Here is a 22133-nt window from a genome sequence, read left to right on the forward strand (position 1 = left end):
CCGGAGAAGGCTTCACTCAGGTTTACAACTCACAAATATGAACAAATGATCATTTTCCTGAATAAACAGGGTTTGATTGGGTTCTCTTTGTCTACTTTCAGGATTTGTCTGAAAAGGGGTTTTATTTTGAAAATACAATGTGTGCAAAGTCCTTCCTGATGAGTGCTGTTTGTGGGCGTTATCAACACCAAGTATGTGAACGTCAGCCTTTGGTAGTTCTGACACTAAAAGTTCTGAAGTGCAGATTCTGGAGGACGGTCATTCTGTAATTTGGTACGGCTGTGCTATTGAAATGCATTCTGGGATACATGGTTGTCCACACAAGACACCAGTACACCGTCAATTAAAAGAGGGTGGTACCTGGTCAGATGATGCTTTGAAGTGGAACAGTATTTGGGCAGCGACTGATAAACGCCCCAGGAGGACCTGTTTTAAAAGGTTCTGGTTGCCGTTACAGGCTTTTATTTTGAAGAGGTAGTTTGGGGTTAGGGTTAGGTGTTGAGCTGCTGATCTCACCTGCTTTCACCTGTAGCCTGGGCTGCTGTGGCGGCGGCGGCGGCGTGTTGTTGGTGGGAGTCGTGGGGTACGAGAACGTCGGGCTGCCTGAAGCAAAGACAAAAGAAGAAATCACGTTTAAATTCTTTAAAGAATTAGCGCAGAATCGATGTGACTACCTCGATAAAACTGCAGTGATTTCCAGAAGCCAGAATGCTGCTGCTGCTTCGCTCAGAAACACTTGCAGATTATGCAACACAGCAGGGATCCAGAATCACTATGACATATACATGTTTTATGCCAAAACAGGAAACCCGCGTTCGCAAAGAGGAACAGGTCACAACACTTACTGAAGACCACAAATGTGCTTCACAGCACAACAAACCAGAGCCTCCAATGATGACATCATGCCAACAAAACAAAGAAGCCTGAGCATGCATCCCTGCACAAGTGATAGAAAGGATCTATTTCTCTGAATATCTCCTTTTAGGATGAAGCTGCAGATGTCGGCTCAGGTTATGTTGGTTAGTTGAGAGCCTCAGGTGCCACAGGACAATGAAAAGCTCTTGAGATGAAACAATGGCTTGGGTTGGGGGGTGGGGGTGGGGGTGGGGGTGAGGGTGGAGGGTTTGGTGGTATCTCGGGGCCTTACTCTGCCGGAGGTAATTGAGGTGCGAGAGCAGGATGTCTGCGTTGTAGGCCGACGTGAGCCGCATCATGTCGTCCTTGGTCATCTTGCACAGGGCCTTTCCATCGAGCGCCTGGAACAGCAGGACGTCCACCTCCTCCAGGACGTACTCCTTGATGGCCCAGTCCAGCCACTGCCGTACGTGGTCCTGGGTCCACACCTCCGGATCTGAGGACAGGAGAGACGCATGTTCAACACTTCTTCTGAAGCAGTAAATCTTATCTCAGTATCTTTTTTTTTTTTTTTTCTGTTTGCACAAAACTCTCATGCTGCTGCTGCTGCTTTGCTTAAAGCTGCCACATAAACAGGAAGTTGTAGAAGTTACTTATAGATGAATTATCATCCCTTATCTCCTCAATACTTTGGCTTTTTACAAATTCTCTGACATGCCTTTGTGCACAAGTAGGAGACATCTTGTTCTCAGACGTGTAACTTTAATAATCGTATTTCAGATTTCCTTTTTTTGAACCGTTTTTTATTGAACAACACGACTCAGGTCTCACAGACCTGCTGGGCCCGGATGTTTAACGTGATCCTTGTTGCATGGAAACGTGCAACACGTGACCTTTGAGTTGGGCTGAAGAGTTCTTGTGATAACGATAGCAGATGTAAAACAGGGTGAAGACTGTTGGTGTCTTAAACCTGGAGAGTCTGCAGCGGTTTGCAGAGAAATAAACAGATAAAAGTCTTTGTTTTTAAATTTAAAGCTGCACACTGGGATGAGTTTCTTCTTCTCCTTCGTACGTTTGGCGCCACAGGAAGTAAACTAATAATTAGCACGTCGCTAAGCTAAGCTGAGCTGCATGATATGATGCATAGTTCATCCTTTTTAGTTTCACTGAGAGTCTCTGCACGATGGTCACGATCAGATCTGTTTTATTACTGGAGATATATCCTCACCCTTTACTGCATCAATTATCAGTTAAACATGAAAACTAATCATGTGTTTTTATTCATTAATGATGCTTAAATAATGTAAATTTTATCAAATACGTAAAATCATGAAAACAAGACAAAATAAATCTAACTTACATTAATTAAAATGTAAAAGTGTTTATACAGTGACATTAATATGATTTTAATTTTAATTTGTAACTTCTGTATATATATATTTCACATATTTTTTCAGACGCTGAATATAAATCAAATGAAGGTTTTTCTCTTTTAAACGTGATCCATCGTTGTAAACATCGTCTCAGCCCAGTGCTGAGGAACTCCATTACAAATGAATTTGAGCATTTAAATATATAATATATAATATATATCACATTTTAATTGGTTTAAATGGTAATATTGAAAGTAAGCTAACCCCAGATAACAAATGTTCACATGTTCGTGGAAAAGGAGGCGATGAACTGGACTCCCTGGATGTTTGACTTCATGAAACATTTGTAGTCTCAACGTAAAAGACCAGTTTATTTTTTTACAATTAAACTATAAACGCTGGTTTTAATGAGAGTCCAGGATCTTTAGCTTCATATTTAAAGGTTGTCGGCTCCTAAATAAGAGAGTGCCTCATAACTCCCAGCCAGCTTCTGTCCCTCTACGTTTCTTGTAGACATATTTTGAATCACGTTGTATTCTCTGAAGCCTTTAAACGTCTCGTTACTTCCTGTTGCTGGTTCTTGTAGTTTTTTAATGGTTGGATTCAGACGTTTGTGAGTTTTTAATCGTTTTCTAAAAGGTTCTGGTGAACTCAGATGGAATCAGCCGCTGTGAATCAGGAAGGTGGTTTCCAGTAACAAACGCTGGTGAATGGAGGTGACCCCACCCCGCGGTCCTGATTGTTCCCGGCTGGATTAGAAGGCGCCGGTGAGTCATTGATGAACCTCGTCAGATTTAACCAGAGTTTGAAATCGTGCACGGGAACACGCCGCTTGTCCCGGGACGTCGTGGAGGAAGGTCGGAGCAGTGACTCTGTGGTGATGCAGTAAAACTGGAAAACTACTCGAAACGACTTTTACTGTAAATGTCCTCAGAGCAGAAACAACTGGAGCTGTGTTGGTGTCGTCATGGAAACCAGTTTTTAGATATGAATACATATAATTAAATTATATACATCATTAAATGATGCTACTGGATTTACCATAGAATCAATTAAGTATTCATCTATCTCTATCTTTTGTCTCTATCTCTGTTCATCTCTATTCTCTTTATCTCCTATCTCTTTCTACCTTTATTTCTTTCTCTCTATCTCTTTATTTCTCTATATCTCTTTTTATCTCTTACTCTCTGTCTATCTCTGTTCCTCTATCTCTTTCTCTCCATCTATCTTTTGTCTCTATCTCTGTTCATCTCTATTCTCTTTATTTCTATCTGTTTTTATCTTTCTATATCCATTTCTTTCACTCTCTCATCTCTATCTCTGTTCCTCTCTCTTTTGATCTAGCTCTCTTTTATCTCTTCCTATTTTTTTCTTTCTTTCTCATCTATTTTTATCTCTATCTCTCTTTATCTCTTTCTTTCTATCATCTCTCTTTATCTCCTATCTCTTTCTGCCGTTATTTCTCTCTCTCTCTCTCCTCCTTCTCTTCTCACCCATCTCTCTCTCTCTCTTTATTTCTCTTTCTTTCCATTTTTATTTCTATCTATCTCTTTCTCCCTTTCGATCCAGCTCTCTTTTATCTCCATCTATTTTCTCTCTCTCTTTCTTTATCTCTTTCTATCTCTATCTGAGTCAGAGCTGTTGTCTGATTGGTCGATTGTCTAATGATGGGACTGAAACAGGAAGTGTCATCACATCTCCTCCTCCTTCTCCTGGCTAAATGTAAACGTCTCTAGGAGCAGCGTAGGCTTTGAACCCTGACCTCAGGTGCGGTCTGTTTACTGAGGTGAAGGCGTCATGTGACCGGACTCACCTGCCGGGACGATGACCCTCTTCTCCTCGGTGGTGGCGCTGGGCGGGGTGGCGGTCTGGGGGCTGACGCGAGGCTCCGGGTACGAGCCCTGGTACGACATCTGAGCCCCGTCACTGCTCATGTGTCTGGAGCGTTTGGAGACACTGCAGTCCACCGGAGACTCCCTGCTGGGGGGACAGGGGACAGAGGTCAAAGGTCAGCGCCAATGAAGAGGGACGGCAATATTGTGCAGGTCTCCCTTGTGGTGACTCATCAGAGAATGGACATGGGCCTTCTGAGGGTGTCCTGTTGTTAGTGGGGGGGCCTTTGAGGGGAGGGGCCTCTGTGGATCATCCCACAGATACTTGATCAGTTTGGGATCTAGTGAATTTGGAGGCCAGGTCAACACCTTGTGCTGTTCTTCATGTTTTTTTTTAGTTGTTCCTAAAGTGTTTTTGTGTGTGTGTCTGTGTCAGGCTGCATCCTGCTGGGGATGGCTGCTGCCATCAAGGAGTGTCATTGCTATGGGGTGGGGGTGCCTGGTCTGGTCTAGGTGGGTGCTACATGTCTAAGTAACATCCACACCAATGAATGCCAGGTCCAGAAGTTTCCCAGCAGAACATTGAACTGTCACAAGATGGTTTAAATATTATTCACTTCTTTTCTTGTCAGTGGTCATAATGTTGTGGCTGATCGGTGTGCACATATATATATCTCATCATGTGACTGGTGGGCACTCAGAGTCGCCTGAATGTTTCTCTGGCAGCACATTTCACAGCTCCAGCCGGGTGTCAGAGCGTTTCCTCCTCTAGCAGAGCTGCTGAGTCTTTAGATAAATTTAGTTTGGTTTGTTATCAACAACCGTTCCACTGAAATATCTATAAAGAGCAAAGTTAAATATAAAATGAGCTCCATTTAGTGCTTTAAAGTAAAAACCTGCAATCAGACAATCTGCATGAGGCAAGAACGGCTGTGATGAGCGTTTACAGATGAATTTAAATAGAGTCTATAGCTGATAAGTTAGAAGATGATCAGAGTTTAAACGTGTCTAAATTTAACAACAAGCCTCTCTCTTACTTTTGAGTTAAAAGGTGTTAAACGTCCCCCCCCCCCCCAGGAGAAAACTGAAATGTTGAGCCACTTTGCTCCATCGTGGATGTGATGACACCATGATGATGAACCAGTGAACAATAAACAAATATTTGAGGTTTCTGGTAAAGGCCCAGCGTGACTCACCTGGTCCCGTTGACGTGCTCCCCTCTCTTCCCGGGGTTCTGCGCCGGCGGCCCCGCCCACTCGGGCTCGGTGGGCTCAGGGCTCTGCTTGGAGGTCTGGCTGCTGAAGGCGCCGGGCGACGTCATCTCGGCCTTCATGTGCATGGCTGGGGCGGCGGCGGTGTAGGGCGGCTCGAACATGGGCTGCTCCTCACTCACCACGGACAGCGCTTCCTGTCCAACAGAGAGTCACAGCGAGAGGTCAGCCACCTCCGGCAACGGGCCGCTCAGACACAGACCCCCTCCCCTCAGCAGAAAACTCATTCTAAGCTTTATTCACCGGCCACTAATCTATAGTTTAATCATCTGAAAAGGTTCAGTTATTACAGAGAACGATGCAAACGGTAAAGAAATGAAATGGATGGTTAAATCCATGTTTCTGTTTTTAAATCCAAGCAAACCAAAAAGAAAAAACCCTCCAACTTCAGGTTTTTAGTAAGAAATTAGTCTCTTTTATTCTGGCCTCTAAGCTCTTTTTTAAAAAGAAGAAAGAACCACACAAATAAAAAAAAAAAAATCTTAATCTATAAAATCAATAACTAGTAAGTTTACTGAGCTTTATTCTCACTGTAAAGAGTTAGAAACCGTTCACTAATCTATAGTTTCCTTGTCTAAAAAGGTTCAGTTATTATTGAGGATGATGCAAACAGTAAAGAAATTAATGTTTTTTTTATTCTCTGAATGTTTTTAAGGTTATAGTCAACTTTAAAATGCAGATTTCTATATTTATATCCAAACAAAACAAGATAAAATAAACTACAGTGAGTCTCTTTTCTTCTTGAATCAGCTCTAAACTCATCAGCCACGGTCTGCAGGTCGCACTGGAAATATTTAAAGGCTCTCGTATTGAAAGAAACTATTCTTTATTAAAAAAACATCTATAAAATCAGTAACTAATCACTAATCTATAGTTTAATCATCTAAAAAGGTTCAGTTATTATTGAGAACGATGCAAACGGTAAAGACATGAATCTTTTTTTATTCTCTGGATGATTAAATCCATATTTCTATTTTTAAATCCAAACAAAGCAAAAGAAAGAAAAGATAAAGCAACTTTAGGTTTTTAGTAAGAAATGACTCTTTTTTAAAAGAAGAAAAAAAACAACTAATTCTAAAAACTTATAAGTTTTCTGAGCTTTAAACCAGTTAAGAGTTAAAAACCGTTCACTAATCTACAGCTTCGTCGTCTAAAAAGGTTCAGTTATTACAGAAAACGATGCAAACACTAAAGAAATTAATCTTTTTTTATTCTCTAAATGTTTTTACGGTTATTTTCAGCTGTAAAGTCAAATCATTTCGTAATGAGTCAGCTCTAAACTCTGCAGATTAATTACTAGAAGGTTAATAGATGTGAAGCTTGGTCACTTTGAGTCGGTCGTGTCTGTTTGCTCAGAGGAACTCTGGCAGATATTTCACCTCCCTCCTCCTCTTCTGTTTTAGTCAAGGATCCGGCCTCTAAAGCTGCATCAAAACGCAAACGCTGCCTCTAAGCAGCCGTTCAGACTCGGCTGATGTGCGCCTGCCGTGGTGGATTTAAAAATGTTGAATGTGACCGAGCAGAGGAGGAGGAGGAGGTTATGAAACCACCGCCACGAACTCTGAGGACAAACTGTTGATAGTGTGAAGCAGCTAATCTGAAACAACATCAGCAGCAACCTTAACCACACTTTTATTTTGTCGTTAGGATTAGGGTTGTGTGTATGTGGAGGGGTGGAGGAGGGGTGGGGGTGGTGTGAGCTCAAGGTGGAGTCTAATTGAGATTGAAGTCCTCTTCCGGTGCTCAGCGCCTCCAGCGAGGCCTCAGAACCAAGACGATGGCACTGGTCGTCCCACGCACTCCACGGGGCAAACACCGGACCTGTTGTTCAGTCGCATGAACCGTGTGTGTGTGTGCGTGAGAGAGTGTGTGTGTGCGCAACTAAGTTTGTGCAAGTGTGTGTTTGTTTAGAGGAGCCGAGCATTGTCTTCGGGCCTCGTACGTCAGCGCTGTGCTTTTTCAGTGGCCTACAGGAAACCTGGCCGCCATGTGCACAGGAACCTTTTGGCACAGGCCAAGGGAGAGGAAATGGTGGAGCTGGGGGGGGGGGGGGCACACACGGTGTTAAAAATGTGGGTCATTTTAAAGCTGGAAAACAACCCTAAAGGCCTGTGGTCAATGGAGGAGGGGAGGGGGGGTCGGGTTCAAAGCACAGGGAGACGAGTTCAGCCTTGATTGAAGCGCCGCCATCATTGTTTTTCTTCTTCTTCTTCTTCTTCTTCTTTGTCGCTCGTGTGTTGTTTTTTTTGTGTGTGTGTTGTTTTTTTTTAGCTCCGTTGCTGCCCCAGCGTTGTCAACCACGTCTCGATGCGTGGCACGCAGTCTGGCATTTCCTCCACGCTGCAAACAAACTGATAGAGAAGTCAGCAGAGGGTGGATTCCTGCTGCAGACGCCGTTCGTCTCTAATCACATTTTAGTTTTTAAAAAGTCTGATTTCTATCAAACCAAACATCCTCAGAGGCTGCACCAGATTTTAAAGTCGAATAACAAACGAATCGTCTTTAGTGTCTAAACGGTTAGAAGAGGATCGTCTTTATTCTGTGTTTTTTATTTATTTATTTTTTTTGTTTCCCTGCTGCCTACATTACCCATGATGCAACCTGGCTGCTAACAGTTTGGCCAGAGGTTCAGGTGTGCTCCGTGCGCGTCTCAGAGTTCCTCCTTTAAACCTTCTCACGTAAATAAACCTGTGTCTGTTTTCAGATGATTCTCTGGTTAAAGCTGAGTGTCCCAACAGTTAAAGAGACGAGTGCTGCCTACATTACCCATGATGCAACCTGGCTGCTAACACTCTGGGCAGATGTTCAGGTGTGCTGTGTGCTTGTCTCTTTATGTGGCAGCGTAACTGAAGCTGCTCTGTGTCGGCCTCTCCTCTCGCCTTCAGCTGGTGGTTTGCTTTCTCTGCCAGCCTTCCTGCTGAGGCCCTTTTACTCTGAGCAGAAGTGAAACAGGCGACTGAAAGCGGGATGGAACCGGCTGCCGGCGGCAAATTCTCACGAGAATCATAGTAAAGCTTCACCACGGTTCAGTCTTTTCTCCTTCTGGGAGCTCGACGCTGACACGACCTGCAGAGGCTGGTTTAGATGCAGCAGAGTATGGAGCTCATGCACCGACGCTCCCGCTCTTTCTTTATCTCTCTCACTCTCTCTCTCTCTCATCTCCTCTGCACACTGATACAAATATACCAGAATGCGGCCTGACCGCTAATGCCACAACTGACTTCCTGCTCAGTGTTTCAGCTCGTTGCTCAGTGACACAAAACAACAACGTGACCTTCTCGAGGCCGCCGCCGCCGCCTCGTGCCTCTGCGTCCTATGGCTGCTCACTCCTCTGCTCGGCTTCAGGCTCTCTCCTCTCCAGACAACATGGCGTTGCCCGGCTCTCAGTCAGCAGCTCTGCAGGTTGCATCACCAGAGTGTTGCCCAAAACCAACAGCTCGGGGTGTGATCACGGCCCGTTTACGACACACACGCCTCGTTTTAAAAACACGGCCAGGAGGGGATCCAACATGGAGGAGCTGTTTCAGACGTTCTCAGAAAACAAACACAGAAAACATGCTAGATTTGATTTGATAGTGAAATTAACTGTTTGTACCGAGTGAGCCACATCCTGTAACGTTTCAGCTGCAAGCTCACGGCTCTATGGACGGATTCTGCTCCATATTTGATCAAATAAATGTTCATAAATGTGAATTAACGCCGCTGGAAAATCTACTAGAGGTCTTCAAAAGTTTAGTCCTTAGAAAGAGAAGCAGGAAGCTGCTCTCAGATGTTTATTAAAGTAGTTTCAGATGAATCAGGAGCTTTTAAATATTTACTCTGCTGGTGATCTTTAGTTGAGTTTTAAAAATCTTTCATTTCTTTCATTTGTGCCTCTTTTTAACGTTGTGCAGCAGGAGGACGTCGCTCTGAGCTGGAGGCAGGAAGGTGGTTTACAACTTCATTAACCACGATTTCTATCAAAGATCAGAGGAGTTTCATCACCTCTCCATTTTGTGGAAGGATTTCTGATAAAGAAGCAGACGTATCAGTAAAACGTTCTGCAGCCGGATCAATAATCTGATCTGGAACCACACATGTGACACGTTTAGTTTTTGCTCTTTGACATTTATGTATTTGATCTGATTTCTAATGGTTGAGTTTCAGTCTATTTTAATGAGGTGTAGCCAGTAATAACAGGCCACAGTTCGAGTTGTGCAAAGGCGCAGCCCTTCGCTCGTCATGTCTGAGGCAAGTGGCACAAAAGGAGAAGTAAAAGTTCAGTCAAGCTGATTTTGCAAAGGCCCGAGCAGCTGCGCTTTCTGCTGCACAAACAACGGTGCGGTTTTCACAGCTCGGAGGCTGACAGCACGCAGGCCTCTGCAGGCCTCTGCAGGCCGCGCACACACACTCACACACACACACACACACACACACACACTCACACACACCCACACACACTCAGACAGACAGAGCCGGGCCTGGCCTCCTCCACCTCCCCGGACAGAGCAGAACTCCTCAGAACAATGCAGCCTCTCACTTTGTCCACTCCGCTTCTTTCTGGCGACGCTTTGTTGCCTTTTTGACATTTTTTTTTTTTTTTTTCTGGTCCAGGCAGCGGAAGTGTGTGCGGAAAGTCTGAGGTTTGAGACAGGAAGCCTGCTGAGTTCAGATAACGACACCTGACAAGTGCTCCCGTTTGCAGCTATAAATTATTCTTAAAATAACCGCAAAACACAATCTACAGGCGCAGTTCAAGAGAAGAATCCTCTGCACCAAAAACAATAACTAAAGAATCCATCCAACAACATTTAAACTGCACCAAAGCGACATGATAAATGTTTAAAGGTTTTATTCTACACTACTTCTTTAATAAGTTTCATGTTTAATGTCGTGAAAATAATAATGCAGCTCCAGAAACACGTCAGCACAGAAATAAACGGAGGAAAACAAGAAATGAGGGAATTATTAGTTCCTCAATCCGCAAAATCTCTTTTTCTTTTAAATGTTCCTTTAGAATAAAAATGAATTTAGTCTGAAATATGAATTCATTCGTTTAAATAATACGTTTGGAACGAGTGGAGGATGACTGCGTGAACGACGCGTTTAGCTCCGGAGAGAAAGAAAAATATGTTTTATTGCAGAAATAGAAATTGGTGCATTCTGCAGGGAGGCGCGTTCGTTCTGCGAGAATAAAGAGCGTGGATGTGGGTGTTTGTGTTGATCGGATCAGAAATGCTCCCTCACCGCGCGACGATCCGTTTTTAGTTTTATTTCACTAAAATGTTCTGGAGCCCAGAGCCCTGACACCAGGCCTCCCCCCCCGGAGGATAGCGCGTGGAAGCCGCCACGGGTCGTCGCGAGATGAGCAGGTGTAAAAGTGTGAAATGTGAAATACCAGAAATCTGTGATGAGAATGAATCCTCCGGCTCCGGCTCCGGCTCCGGCTCGGTCCATGGCGCCTTCAGGGACACCTGCTGCGCGCGGTCCCCTCCTCCAGAGACTTTAATTAAATGTTTGTCATCCCGGTAAATGTTCAGTAATTTCTCTGTCCGTGTCTGTGTGTCTGTCTGTGTCTGTCTGAGGCTCCGTGGATTGTTCGGGACCAGCTCAGTTAAACGCAGCAAATTCGTGAAAGAGAAGAAAAAAAAACGCGCGCGTTTGGAAATCCTCTTTTGACGCGTGTGAGCGGCCACCAATTAGTGTTTTTATCTGAGTGTAAAGATGTAGTGGTTAGTTGTGTTATTATAGAGCCGACATACAACCACGAACGGGAAGGAAGAGGAAATTTTGTACAAGAAGGAAAGAGTGGGGAGCTCGCATCACCGCCTCGACTCTCTCACTCAGCAGACTCTGGTGTGGGTGGCCGCCCGCCCGCCCGCCTGCCTGTCACCTCCAGCGCTAAGAACCAAGCCAACACTCACCTTTATCGTACAGTCCATCGCAGCAGCCTCGCGGTCTTGGTCATTTAGTCGTTTTGTGAAGGTTCCAGTTAAATTAAGGCTCTAAGCTCACTTCAATTCATGCAGGGGCGCATTGGCTCTATGGCGCAAACCATTGCAGTTACAATTTTTTTGCTCACAGACCATAACCGGATGGCAAGTCTCTCTCTCTCTCTCTCTCTCTCTCTCTCTCTCTCTCGCTCTCTCGCTCTCTCTCTCTCTCTCTAAATTGGGAAGTGAAGTCACTCTAAAACTGCTTCTCATGAAACCAACACCTCCCGCTCACAAGGAAAAACAAAAAGCTCCATTAGATTCAGAGGAAGTCAGAACATAAACACTTTAAACTGTTTTTTTTTCTCTCTCTCTCATATTAGTGTGTCTCTTTGCCTTTAGAGACATTACAGGAAGATTTTAAAGGTTTAAAAACACCAGAAGGCCAAGCTTGTATCTGATCAGAGTCTAAAAAATAATAAAAAGAGAAGCCCTCCAGAGTTTGATCAGATTAAAGCTGAAGCTTCACATTTGTTAATTAAATCCTCTCAGATCGTAGCTTTTAGCTTTCTGGTATTTTTTGTTCTCTTTGTGGTTAAACACAGAGAGAACAAACGAATCTGGAAGAAACAGGAACTAAATGTGCTCCATGTTTTTGTTGAGAGACGCTCCTGATGTGTCTGCAGACCTTCACATATCCTCACATTTAAAGGCTGCAGCAGCACCGACCTCCTGTTAGGCTGGTTGTGTTTCATCTGCTAATTAGTGACTCTCATTTACCACAGTGGTTTGAACAGGGCTTTGTGAATACATGTCAAAATAATAGGAACGTGTGTTGGCTCCACAGTGAGGACAGAGTTTGTGTTAAACTGTTAAACTGGACTGATTTGAGGAGGTGAGACATATTTTAGAACAAACCTGGACCTTCAGGAGGAGACGATTTAGTGTTTTCACTCGTGTACCTAATGAACTGGCCATGTGAGTGAATAGAGACTATATAAAAGTGCAGGCGTGAGCTGTCATGCGGCCCACGGGCCTCTGTTTTCCCACCACACATGTATTATCAGAGTCAACCCTGCAGGACAAAGCTGGTCCGGCTTGAATCTCTGCAGAAACTGTTTCTCTCTGCAGCTCAGACAAAGACCCAGAAGCTTCTTTCCCACCGTGTGTTCCTGCATTTAACCCGTTCATCTGGAGCAGAAACACAAAGCAGGAAGAACAAACAACAGAGTCCAGGTTCCTCCGTGAAAAGAGCAGCTGACTTGATTTCATCACAGGATCCAGAAATGGAGTCGGCCTTTAAGAAGAACAGAGAATATGAGCGAGTGACGCTCTGAGCTCCTGAGTTAAAAGCAGTCTGACTTTAGTCCTGACCTCTTTTATTGGTTTTAGTTTTAGATCCACTCTGTAAAACATCTCAGTAAAACCTAGAAACCAGAGATCAGCTGCTGCTTTAAACTCAACCTGGAGTTAAAACGACTCGTCCATTGAAGAAAATCAACTCACAGTTCCACATTAAGATCAGTTTAAGTAAAGTCTTATCAGCTGAGAGCTCTAATGTTTTAGTTCTCATCTTGACGACTAATGGCAAGTTTTAAAGTTTCTGTAAACGTCAGACAGATTCATCTCACATCTCCAGAAACTTAACTTTTATTTAAAGAGGAGATCAACCACAACCAGCAGAGAAACAGCTTCTATTCTTTGCTGACGCTGTGATACCGTGGTTTAATAGAGCCTTGTTTCTAAACTCGCTCCATTTAATAGTAGTTCTGTCTAATTAAAAAAAAATCCTCTGTATTTCCCAGTATTCAAATCATATCACCCTTCCTCCTCCTCCTCCTCCTCCTCCTCCTCCTCCTCCAACACATGACTTTCTGTTTAGAAAACGTATTAAATCATGTCCAGGATCACAAACCTGTCACAATGATCAGAGTTAAAGAGAAGAAAAGAACGGTCACATAACTAGAAATAAATCAAATAAATCTCATCTCTAAACTCTACTGGCTGATCAGGTGTCACAGCAGCAGCAGCAGCAGCAGGAATAGACGAGGTTCACTTCTATTTAATTCATCAGAAACAATAAAAACCTTGAGCTGCTCATTAGAGGAGGAAGTGAGACAGAAGAGAACGAAATAAAACATTTAAATTTAGCTCAAATACGACATGACACTGACCTGACATATTAAACATGGCCAGCAATAGCCCCAGCTATACAACACTGTATGTAGTCATGGTACATATATATATATATATATACATATATATATATATATATATATATATATATATATATATATGTATGTATATGTATATATATATACATCTGAGTTATTAGAAACTAAAGCTGAATCAGAACCTTCATGGAGATTTAGAGCAGGACTGTTGTATTAGAAATTAAACAACATTAACAATCTTTTATATATATACAATCAGTTGCCAAAACATTAGGTACACTAGTGAAATGCATTCTAATCTAAATCCTCCTCGTTGATTTAACCTTTTATATTTGAACGATTAGAGAATGAGTTCACTAGTGTGCCTAATGAAGTGGCCGGTGAGTGTCTACATGTATGAGCTCAGGCCTTGATGAAGAAAATAAACAGATTTGCTATTTCCATGTAAATAAAAGCATCTCCCTTGTGTCTAATATATCTATAGCTATGATTCTATTCTATAGTGTTTATTCTGTATATTCTATTTTAGGGGATTTTAATCTTCTGTATTTTATTGCTTATTTTTTTATTTCAAACATATTTAATTTTATTCTACATTCAGTTTTATAGATTTATTCCTACGCTCTGATTATGAATTATGAGTTTCATTTCAACGCTTTAACACGTATACACTCACTAGGCCAGTTTATTAGGTACACTAGTGAACTCATTCTAATACAACAGTCCTGCTCTAAATCCTCCTTCATGACTGATTTAATGCTCAGAAAGGTTTTAATTCACCTGGAGGATCAGTGTGGAGGATGGAGCTAAAGCTGAACCAGAACCTTTATGGAGACTAGTTACTGGTGTACCTAATGAACTGGCCAAGTACATATAAAGGAATGGAAATTAAATTCTTCCTCATAATTAAGAGGAGCGGGGGAAACGGACACGTGTAGGAATAAATCCAAACAAAAAACCTGCCTGTAGAATAAAATTAAATAACATTAAAAAACATAATGAAACTGTGTGAAATAAATTTTATTAAATTAAATTAAAAACAGAACAACATTCCCCGTAAATGAGAATATACAGAATAGATAATAAACATTATAGAATAGTGTCATAGCTATAGATATATATGTATATGAGGTTTTTTTTGTAAATTAGACACAAGGGAGATGCTTTTATTTACATGGAAATAGCAAATCTGTTTATTTTCTTCATCAAGGCCTGAGCTCATACATGTATACACTCACCGGCCACTTCATTAGGTACACTAGTGAACTCATTCTCTCATCGTTCAGTCAAATATAAAAGGTTAAATCAACGAGGAGGATTTAGATTAGAATGCGTTTCACTAGTGTACCTAATGTTTTGGCAGCCGAAGATTTTTAATTTTATTTTAATCATATTTTATTTTACTTTATGTTTCTATTTACTTGTTTATTCTCGAGAGTGTTTTTATGTGCAGCTACATTTGAGCGCTGATTGTTCTTAATGTTCTTTATTCTCTTCTCAACTTATTATTGTTTTTTATTTTATTTTATTATTATTTTAAAACTTATAAATGTCTTTTTGTCATTCAGTCTTTATTTGTGACCTTAAAGTGTTTATTGATCGCAACATAAGAGGAATAAAAGTGGAACTTAAATCCACTCTGGGATGATTCAGACAGAAAACACGGAGCGTTCCTGGCGCGTCTTTACGCAACGTGACCTCTCGTGTGCGCGTGTGCGTGTCTTTCTTTTGCGCGTGCGTGTGTCTTGACCTGCCCACGGCTGTTAATCACTTGCTTGTGTAACTTTATCCCACTTTATGTCCTCGTCCGTCTCGAGGTGGAGCTCCCAATCACGACTCCCGTCTCCGCGCACGATTTCACCAGGCTGCACTTTTCCAGATGGCGGGAGTGTGTGTGTGTGTGTGTGCGTGGTGTGTGTGTGTGCGTGGTGTTTGTTTACACAGGGCCCCGGGCTCGGCCTTATCTGCTGCAGCCACTCACGCTGTGATTTCAGACTTTCTTCTGCGTGTTTTTTTTTTTTTTACAGGCCATTGTTTAGTCGAATGTTTCTAAAGATACTGAGATTTTTTTTTCTGACTCTCTTCCTCCCACCTCATTAAAACCTCCTCTGGCCAAGGCTCTGATTTCTTAAAGGCTTCACTTCATCTCCGCCCAAACGCTTTTTATTTAGTCTGTCAGACAATCAGAGACAGAAACGATCATTAACTCTGATCGGTTATTCACTCGCCTCAGCTCCTCTTATTCAGTTTTTATTTGTTTTTGTTTTTTTATATTCCCAAATAAAACTGTCCTGTTTATTCTGAATAACAAAAGAAAGAGGCGGTTAATCGACGATCAGAGAGGCGGCCGTACATTTTCATCTGAATAATCAAATAATCAACTTCTGATTCGTCGATTAATTGATTAACGGTGTTAGTGAATATAACAGGTCAAACTGTTGAGGACTCATAGAGACTGGGATTTATCAATTTTGTCATAAATTTAATCACTAATTTATTTATTTTATCAGTTTGATCGGTCTCTTTAAAATGTTTATCTTGTAAGAAATCATTGATTTAATTGAATATCTGAGATTTAATTAAAGTAAATAATAAATTAATTAATCTTTATCGTTTAGTTAAAAGGTCCAACTAATGAGAAATCATCATTGGGCGACTGTGACTTAAATTATTTATTTATTATTATAAATATATATGCATTATCTAACGTTTCATTAACCAATTAATCAATTAATCAGTAATCGATTAATCAAGTGATGATAAACTGATGATTATTTTATTAATAGTTTAGTTGATATAAAAGATAAAACTAGAGAAACATCTGACTGAGACTGTGAACGATTAATTAATTAATTGTTTATCAGAATGTTTGCTTTTACATTAACAGTCATTTAATCGATACACTGAGTTGATTAACTGATTAATTGATTAATTCATCGTTTAGTTAGTGTAAAAGGCCAAACCGCTGTGAAATTATAGACAGTTGTGGCTTCAGTGATTAATCGATTATCAGACATGTTTCCCATCGAGCAGGTCATTCAGTCAGTATGTTCCTCCGGTTTATCAGTTAATCGATTCTATAAAAGGTCAAATGAGTTAATTGATTAATTGATTATGAGAGTTTGCGAATCCTTTAATTAAAGATCGGTGTGTTTTTATTAAATAGTGAGTTTAGTTTAGTTTAGTTCACATTTATAGCAGCTCTCTGAGTCTGTGGCGTCGATCAGGACTCGAGACAATGATTAATCATTAAATTAAATAACTGTGTTTGTAGTTTTCTGTAGTTTTCCGTGTCTCAGATGACAATAGAAGCCGAGGTGCGTTGGTTTCCTGCAGCAGCACATCTGATAGTCGCGTAAATAAAGTGTTTGTGAATGAGTGAATGTTTGCTTGTGTTGTTGCTATGACAGAGGGGGGTAAATAGACAGGGGGCCGGCGGGCCTGGGTGGGAGTGGGAGTTTGGGGGGGGGGGTTGGCGTCTGACGCGCGGGTCACGACGCACCAGGGCCGCGCGTCCCGCCCACCTCTCCTCTCTGTTTAAAACGGGCCCGGGCCGAGAGGAGACAGAGCACTCTGCGGCCACACACTGACGAGGAGACCCGGGACGGAGCGACATGTACTGGGACTCTGTCATCAAACCTGGAGACAGAAACACGGAGAGCATAGAGGCCAGACTAAAGGTAGGCCCCCCACCTTTACCCACATGACTTAAATTACCCAGAATCCCTTCAGCACGTATTCACTCAGATCAGTGAAAGCTGAAATATCTTGAATGTGTTTTCTGACATTTTATGAAACAGCAAATGATGATGAATGACTTTTAAAAAGCCTCAGAGTGAAAGCTGTGTGTGTTTCCTCAGATGGAGCTGTGTCAGACTGGATACTACACTGAGGACTTCAGGACACAGGAAGTGCCGGCCGGCTTCGACTTTGCATCTTATGGTGAGTGGAGTGTGACGGGGTTCAAACTCTGAGCTGTTTCCTCTCAACCTGAAGGACAGAGGAAATATTTTGGCAGCCGGTGTCATCACATTTATTTTTTTCCTCTCAGCGAGGCCTTGACAGCAGAGGCCTGCGTCAGGATGGCGGCCTGCTGCTGGCTCTCAGATAAAGCCTCAGACAGGCCGCTCGGGTTAAAGACGCTCTCCGTGCTGCTCTGCCTTTTCCCTAATCCTTTCCTCCAGACTTCCTCCTCCAACAGATTTAGAGTCCCCCTCCCCATCCCTCCCCATCCCTCCCCATCCCTCCATCACTACTCTGTCACACTCCCTCCGCTGGCGTTTCCTCCTCGCTCTTCCTCCCCCTCCCTGCCGTGTTTCCTCCATCCATTGAGCTGTAAAAACCTGGGGGTCCTCACTGCTGATCTGACAGTAAACTAATGTCTCTGACGTACGGACTCGTCCCATCTCTTCCTCTTTTAATCTTTGACTAAACAGCTGTAACGTCCACACGTTTTAAAGCAACTAATGTGATGCTTTGATTGCTTTGTCTCGGTTTTAATTGAGTTTCTTCACAGCTGAGTGCAACAGTTCTTAGTGGTGTCAGTGAACGCACCACTCAGGCTCCATTCAAGACCAACAACAAAAGCAGTAATCTGCAGCATCCCCGAGGTTTGTCTGCAAGCTGAGTGAACTCAGAGTCAGGACGCCTGCTGTGACAGTAAAGGCAGATTTCTGCAGCTTAAGTGGTGCGTTCAATGACACCACTAAGAAATGTTGCACTCTGCAAGTTCAGCTGTGAAGAAATTCAGTTAAAAAAAAAAAAAAAAAGAGGAAAAGCAAATCAAAGCATCACAGTCATTTCCGGGCAGCGTCTCTAACGTCCGACTTTGTGCTTTAGCACCTGAAGGCATCAGAAATAAAAAGTCTCTGTGTTTTCTGTTCAGTCTTTGCAAGTGAATGAGTAAAATGTTGTGTTCAGGGTCTGGTCTGGTCCTTCTTGACGCTTCTGCTTCTGTCTGTGTCATGTTGAACCTCCAGACTTCCCTGGTGAAGACCTGTCTTTTCTGTTAGACAGTAAAATGCCCCCCCAGCAGCAGCAGCAGCAGCAGCAGCAGCAGTACGTGGCAGACAGCAGCTACCCAGAGCCGCCAAAAGCCTCCCACCCTTATGACGCCAAAGGTAACGGCTCCGGACGTCCAGCCTGCTTTACTCTTGACAGCGTCGTTGGTGTTTTTGACTCATCTTTTGCTCTTTGCCCTCAGCCAGCTCCAGCGACACCGCCCTCTTCAACCTGGACTCATACCAGGAGTTCAACTGGTGGAGCTCGTACCCCCACGGTGAGCCTCTCTCTGCTCTCACTCTTTAGACTTTAGCGTCTGTGAGGGACCCTGTTTTTGTGACTGACCTTCTTCCTGTGGTGCAGACGGGCCGGCGGTGGACCAGGCCCCAGGCTACCAGGAGCCTCTGCAGACGTACCAGAGCCTGGTGCCTCAGAGTGGCCAGTTCAGCCCGGCCGTGGAGGGCAGCCACAGCCCCTTCCTCGCCGGCTCAGCACAGAGTGAGACATATTTCACCTGCAGATGAATTAAAACGCCTCCGTTTGTTGTTCAGCTCAGTGAGTAACTCTTCCTCCTGCTGCAGGTGAGACAGATCAGAGCTACTACGACTCAGATGGACAGAGGCAGCCCTCGTCCTTCTGGCCTGAATACCCCAGCTTCGCCGCCCCGCCGCCTCACCCAGCACTGGCGTCCTGCCCCTCCAGCCACGGCCCTCAGTCCTCAGAGCCATACTGCCCCCGTGTGGCCAAGCGGAAAACCACGGCGCCCCAGAGACCAGACAGGGAGGGCCAGATGACGGGAATGTCAGCTTATCCAGGTCAGAACCGGCGACCTGTGGTGAATCACATTAAACTGAACTGATCCGCCTGTAACCAAATGAATCAACGTCTTCCCTCAGGGTCTGGTCCAATCCAGCTGTGGCAGTTTTTACTGGAGCTTCTTCTGGACTCCGCTTGTCGAACCTTCATCTCCTGGACGGGAGACGGCTGGGAGTTTAAGATGTCCGACCCCACAGAGGTAAGAAGGAATCCTGCTTTGGATTCTGGTACTTTACACTCTTTGCATTCTCACAAAATACATTCTCTACTGCCGGAGCACTTTTTCAACATGATGTCAGGCCCAAAACCAACAAAGCTGCAAAGGTGATTAGTCTCCCTCCGCTAATCGAGTCCATCACGCACTTTCCTGTCGTCAGGTTCCAGGTATAGAACCATCGGTACCTGCAGCCTGAACAGTTTCCCCTTAGGTACAACCGTAGACTGTAAAAAAAGTGGACGCCATGACAAGTGACAAGTCTTCAGATGGTAGTTATCATTTACAAACCATTTAAAATAAATAAAGTGTGTAATCCAACCTTTATCAGTAACTGGTGGAGGTAGAGCAGAGATCAGTATTAACCCAAAACAAAACTAAAACTGAGCTGCTCAACGTTTCCTCCTTTTAAACTTCCCAAATTTCAGCTGCAAAATATTTGTAGGGAAGAGTAATCACTTGGGATTTGTAGTTTTTTTGCGTCCTTGTTGTTTGTTGGTACTGTTACCTGAGTCTCCGTGGTTCCTGTGGATCCTTCAGGTGGCCAAACGCTGGGGTCAGTGCAAGAACAAACCCAAGATGAACTACGAGAAGCTGAGTCGCGGCCTGCGCTACTACTACCACAAGAACATCATCCACAAGACGGCGGGGAAGCGCTACGTCTACCGCTTCGTCTGCGACATGCAGGGCATGCTGGGAAAGACGGCGCAGGAGGTCCTGAGCAGCCTCAACGTTTTACCGTCAAGCCCCGACTCGTGGCAGCGTCCCGCCGCCGAGCACAGCAGCGAGACGTGGCCTTCGCAGTAGGAAGAGAGTGAGGCGCACGCTCTACAGAGTACTACAGCCTGGACTGGGACGACTGCAGCGTCCTCCCATCATGCATCAGTCTCTGAAGACAGGGACGACTGCAGCGTCCTCCCATCATGCATCAGTCTCTAAAGACTCTCAGTGGCTCCTTGACCTCAGGGCAACCACACACAGATACTATGTGTAGTGTCCAAGAAGGAGTGGATTTGTAAATAGTGTTTATATGAACCGTATGTAGAGTTTTGTGCATTTATGTTCTAATTATTATTATTATTATTCTAATTATTATTATTAACACAGAACTCCGGTCTACCTCTGTCTCACTGTGAAGGTTTAACTGTCATCTGTAAATAAACTGTATATGAACATACAGCGTGTTTTATATTTGACTCTGATGATGGTTCTACAGTCACCTGGCCAGTTCATTAGGTACACTAGTGAATGCATTCTGACGTAAATCCTCCTCCGTGACCATTGTGATGTTCAGAAAGGTTTTAATTCACCTGGATGATCAGTGTGGAGGTGAGACACATTTTAGAACCAGCTACAATTCAATGGTTCTATAAAATGAATCAACATCTCTCAAAACTAAAGCTGAACATTAGAACCCTCATGGAGACTAGATTTAGAGCAGGACTGGTTCCACTAGTGTACCTAATGAAGTGGCCAGTGAGTGTAGCCCAAGCTTAGATTTGCTATTTCCATGTAAATAAAAACATCTTCCTTGTGTTTAATTTACCAAAACCCTTATATGCTTTATATGATACCATTCTATAGTCTTTATTATTTATATTCTCATTTTAATGTTTTATTATTTAATTTCAACCTTTTTGAATTTCATTTCAACTCTTTTACACATACACTCACCCGGCCAGTTTATTAGGTACACCAGTGAACTCATTCTAATACAGTCCTGCTCTAAATCCTCTTTCACGACTGATCTAATGTTCAGAAAGGTTTTAATTCACATAGACCTCTCTGAGTTCTTAGAAACTAATGTTGAATACAAATATACATTCATTAGCGTACCTAATGAACTGGCCAGTGTGTGGAGACAGTACAGTTTACGTCCTATGCATCCTCGTGGAGATTAAAGATGATCTGCTCATTCACATTAAAACTGATTCTTATTACTGGACGTCAACATCAGCTACAGCTGCTCCTCCATCATCACTGGAGGACCTCTGTGTTTTTAACGAGCTCTATCACTGAGATAGTCTAAAGTAGTTTTTACCGCCTGAGAAACATTTCCAAGATCCGTTTACATTTTGTCGTTTAAAGACACAGAGACTATTTTATTTCATCTCCAGCTGCCAGCCTTTAACCAGAACCAGGAAACATGGTTCTATCAGATCTCCACTGATTTTAAGGTCTCATTGATCACTTTTAAATCTCTTCATGGCCCCGGGCTGCACCGCTGACCGGATCGTACCTCGAGATCCTCAGGCAGAGGTCAGGTCTGGTTCCAGGGGCCCGGCTGAAAACTAAAGGTGAAAGGTCGCCCTCGTCTGAGGAATGAGGAAGGAAACCCGAAGAAGTTGGGTCAGCTGACTCTGTGACGGACTTTAAGTCAAACTTTAATCTGAGAGCATTTCCTGGTTTTATCTATCTTCTAGTTTCTGTTTTTATTAACTTAGTTTTATTATTATTATTATTATTACGAGTTAATCTGCGTGGGGTCTGATGATCGTTCTCTAGAAACAGAGAATTCAACTCAACTCACTGATCTTTTATTTATTTGTGTATCGAGGTTTAAATAAAAATCACTGAGTCAGTGTTTACATCTAATTAGCACTAATTAATCTGCAGGTACCTCAGTCTAATTATAATACTACAGTGTACTGAGCTATAACACAGAGTTGTACTGTACAGTATTCT

The 22133-nt window shown here is 43.1% G+C and overlaps 2 protein-coding genes across 5 annotated transcripts in view; one reads left to right on the plus strand and one right to left on the minus strand.

Moving 5' to 3' along the window:
• Positions 1-11373, minus strand: part of fli1rs (Fli-1 proto-oncogene, ETS transcription factor-related sequence) — a 17440-nt gene extending 6067 nt beyond the window's left edge. For 2 of the 4 annotated variants that reach the window (XM_084556247.1, XM_084556244.1), the window contains exons 1-5: positions 11235-11373; positions 5257-5468; positions 4042-4208; positions 1148-1351; positions 517-603 (exon numbers count right to left, since the gene is read on the minus strand). In XM_084556247.1, coding sequence (XP_084412373.1) covers positions 517-603; positions 1148-1351; positions 4042-4208; positions 5257-5468; positions 11235-11252 — 688 coding nt within the window. In that variant the 5' untranslated portion in view covers positions 11253-11373. Of the gene's footprint in view, positions 1-516; positions 604-1147; positions 1352-4041; positions 4209-5256; positions 5469-10708; positions 11153-11234 lie in introns of those variants that run through there. The other 2 variants (XM_084556245.1, XM_084556246.1) reach the window with 2 other exon arrangements.
• Positions 11374-17009: 5636 nt separating this feature from the next.
• etsrp (ETS1-related protein) lies at positions 17010-20936 on the plus strand. The gene is made up of 8 exons (XM_084556403.1): positions 17010-17097; positions 17278-17359; positions 18397-18537; positions 18621-18695; positions 18782-18916; positions 19000-19233; positions 19315-19433; positions 19989-20936. The coding sequence occupies exons 1-8, from the start codon at positions 17032-17034 to the stop codon at positions 20253-20255; spliced, it is 1119 nt and encodes a 372-aa protein (XP_084412529.1). The 5' UTR covers positions 17010-17031; the 3' UTR covers positions 20256-20936.
• The last annotated feature ends 1197 nt before the right edge of the window (positions 20937-22133 follow it).

Source organism: Chelon labrosus, assembly GCF_963514085.1.
Source record: "Chelon labrosus genome assembly, chromosome: 12".
NCBI classification, from domain to species: domain Eukaryota; kingdom Metazoa; phylum Chordata; class Actinopteri; order Mugiliformes; family Mugilidae; genus Chelon; species Chelon labrosus.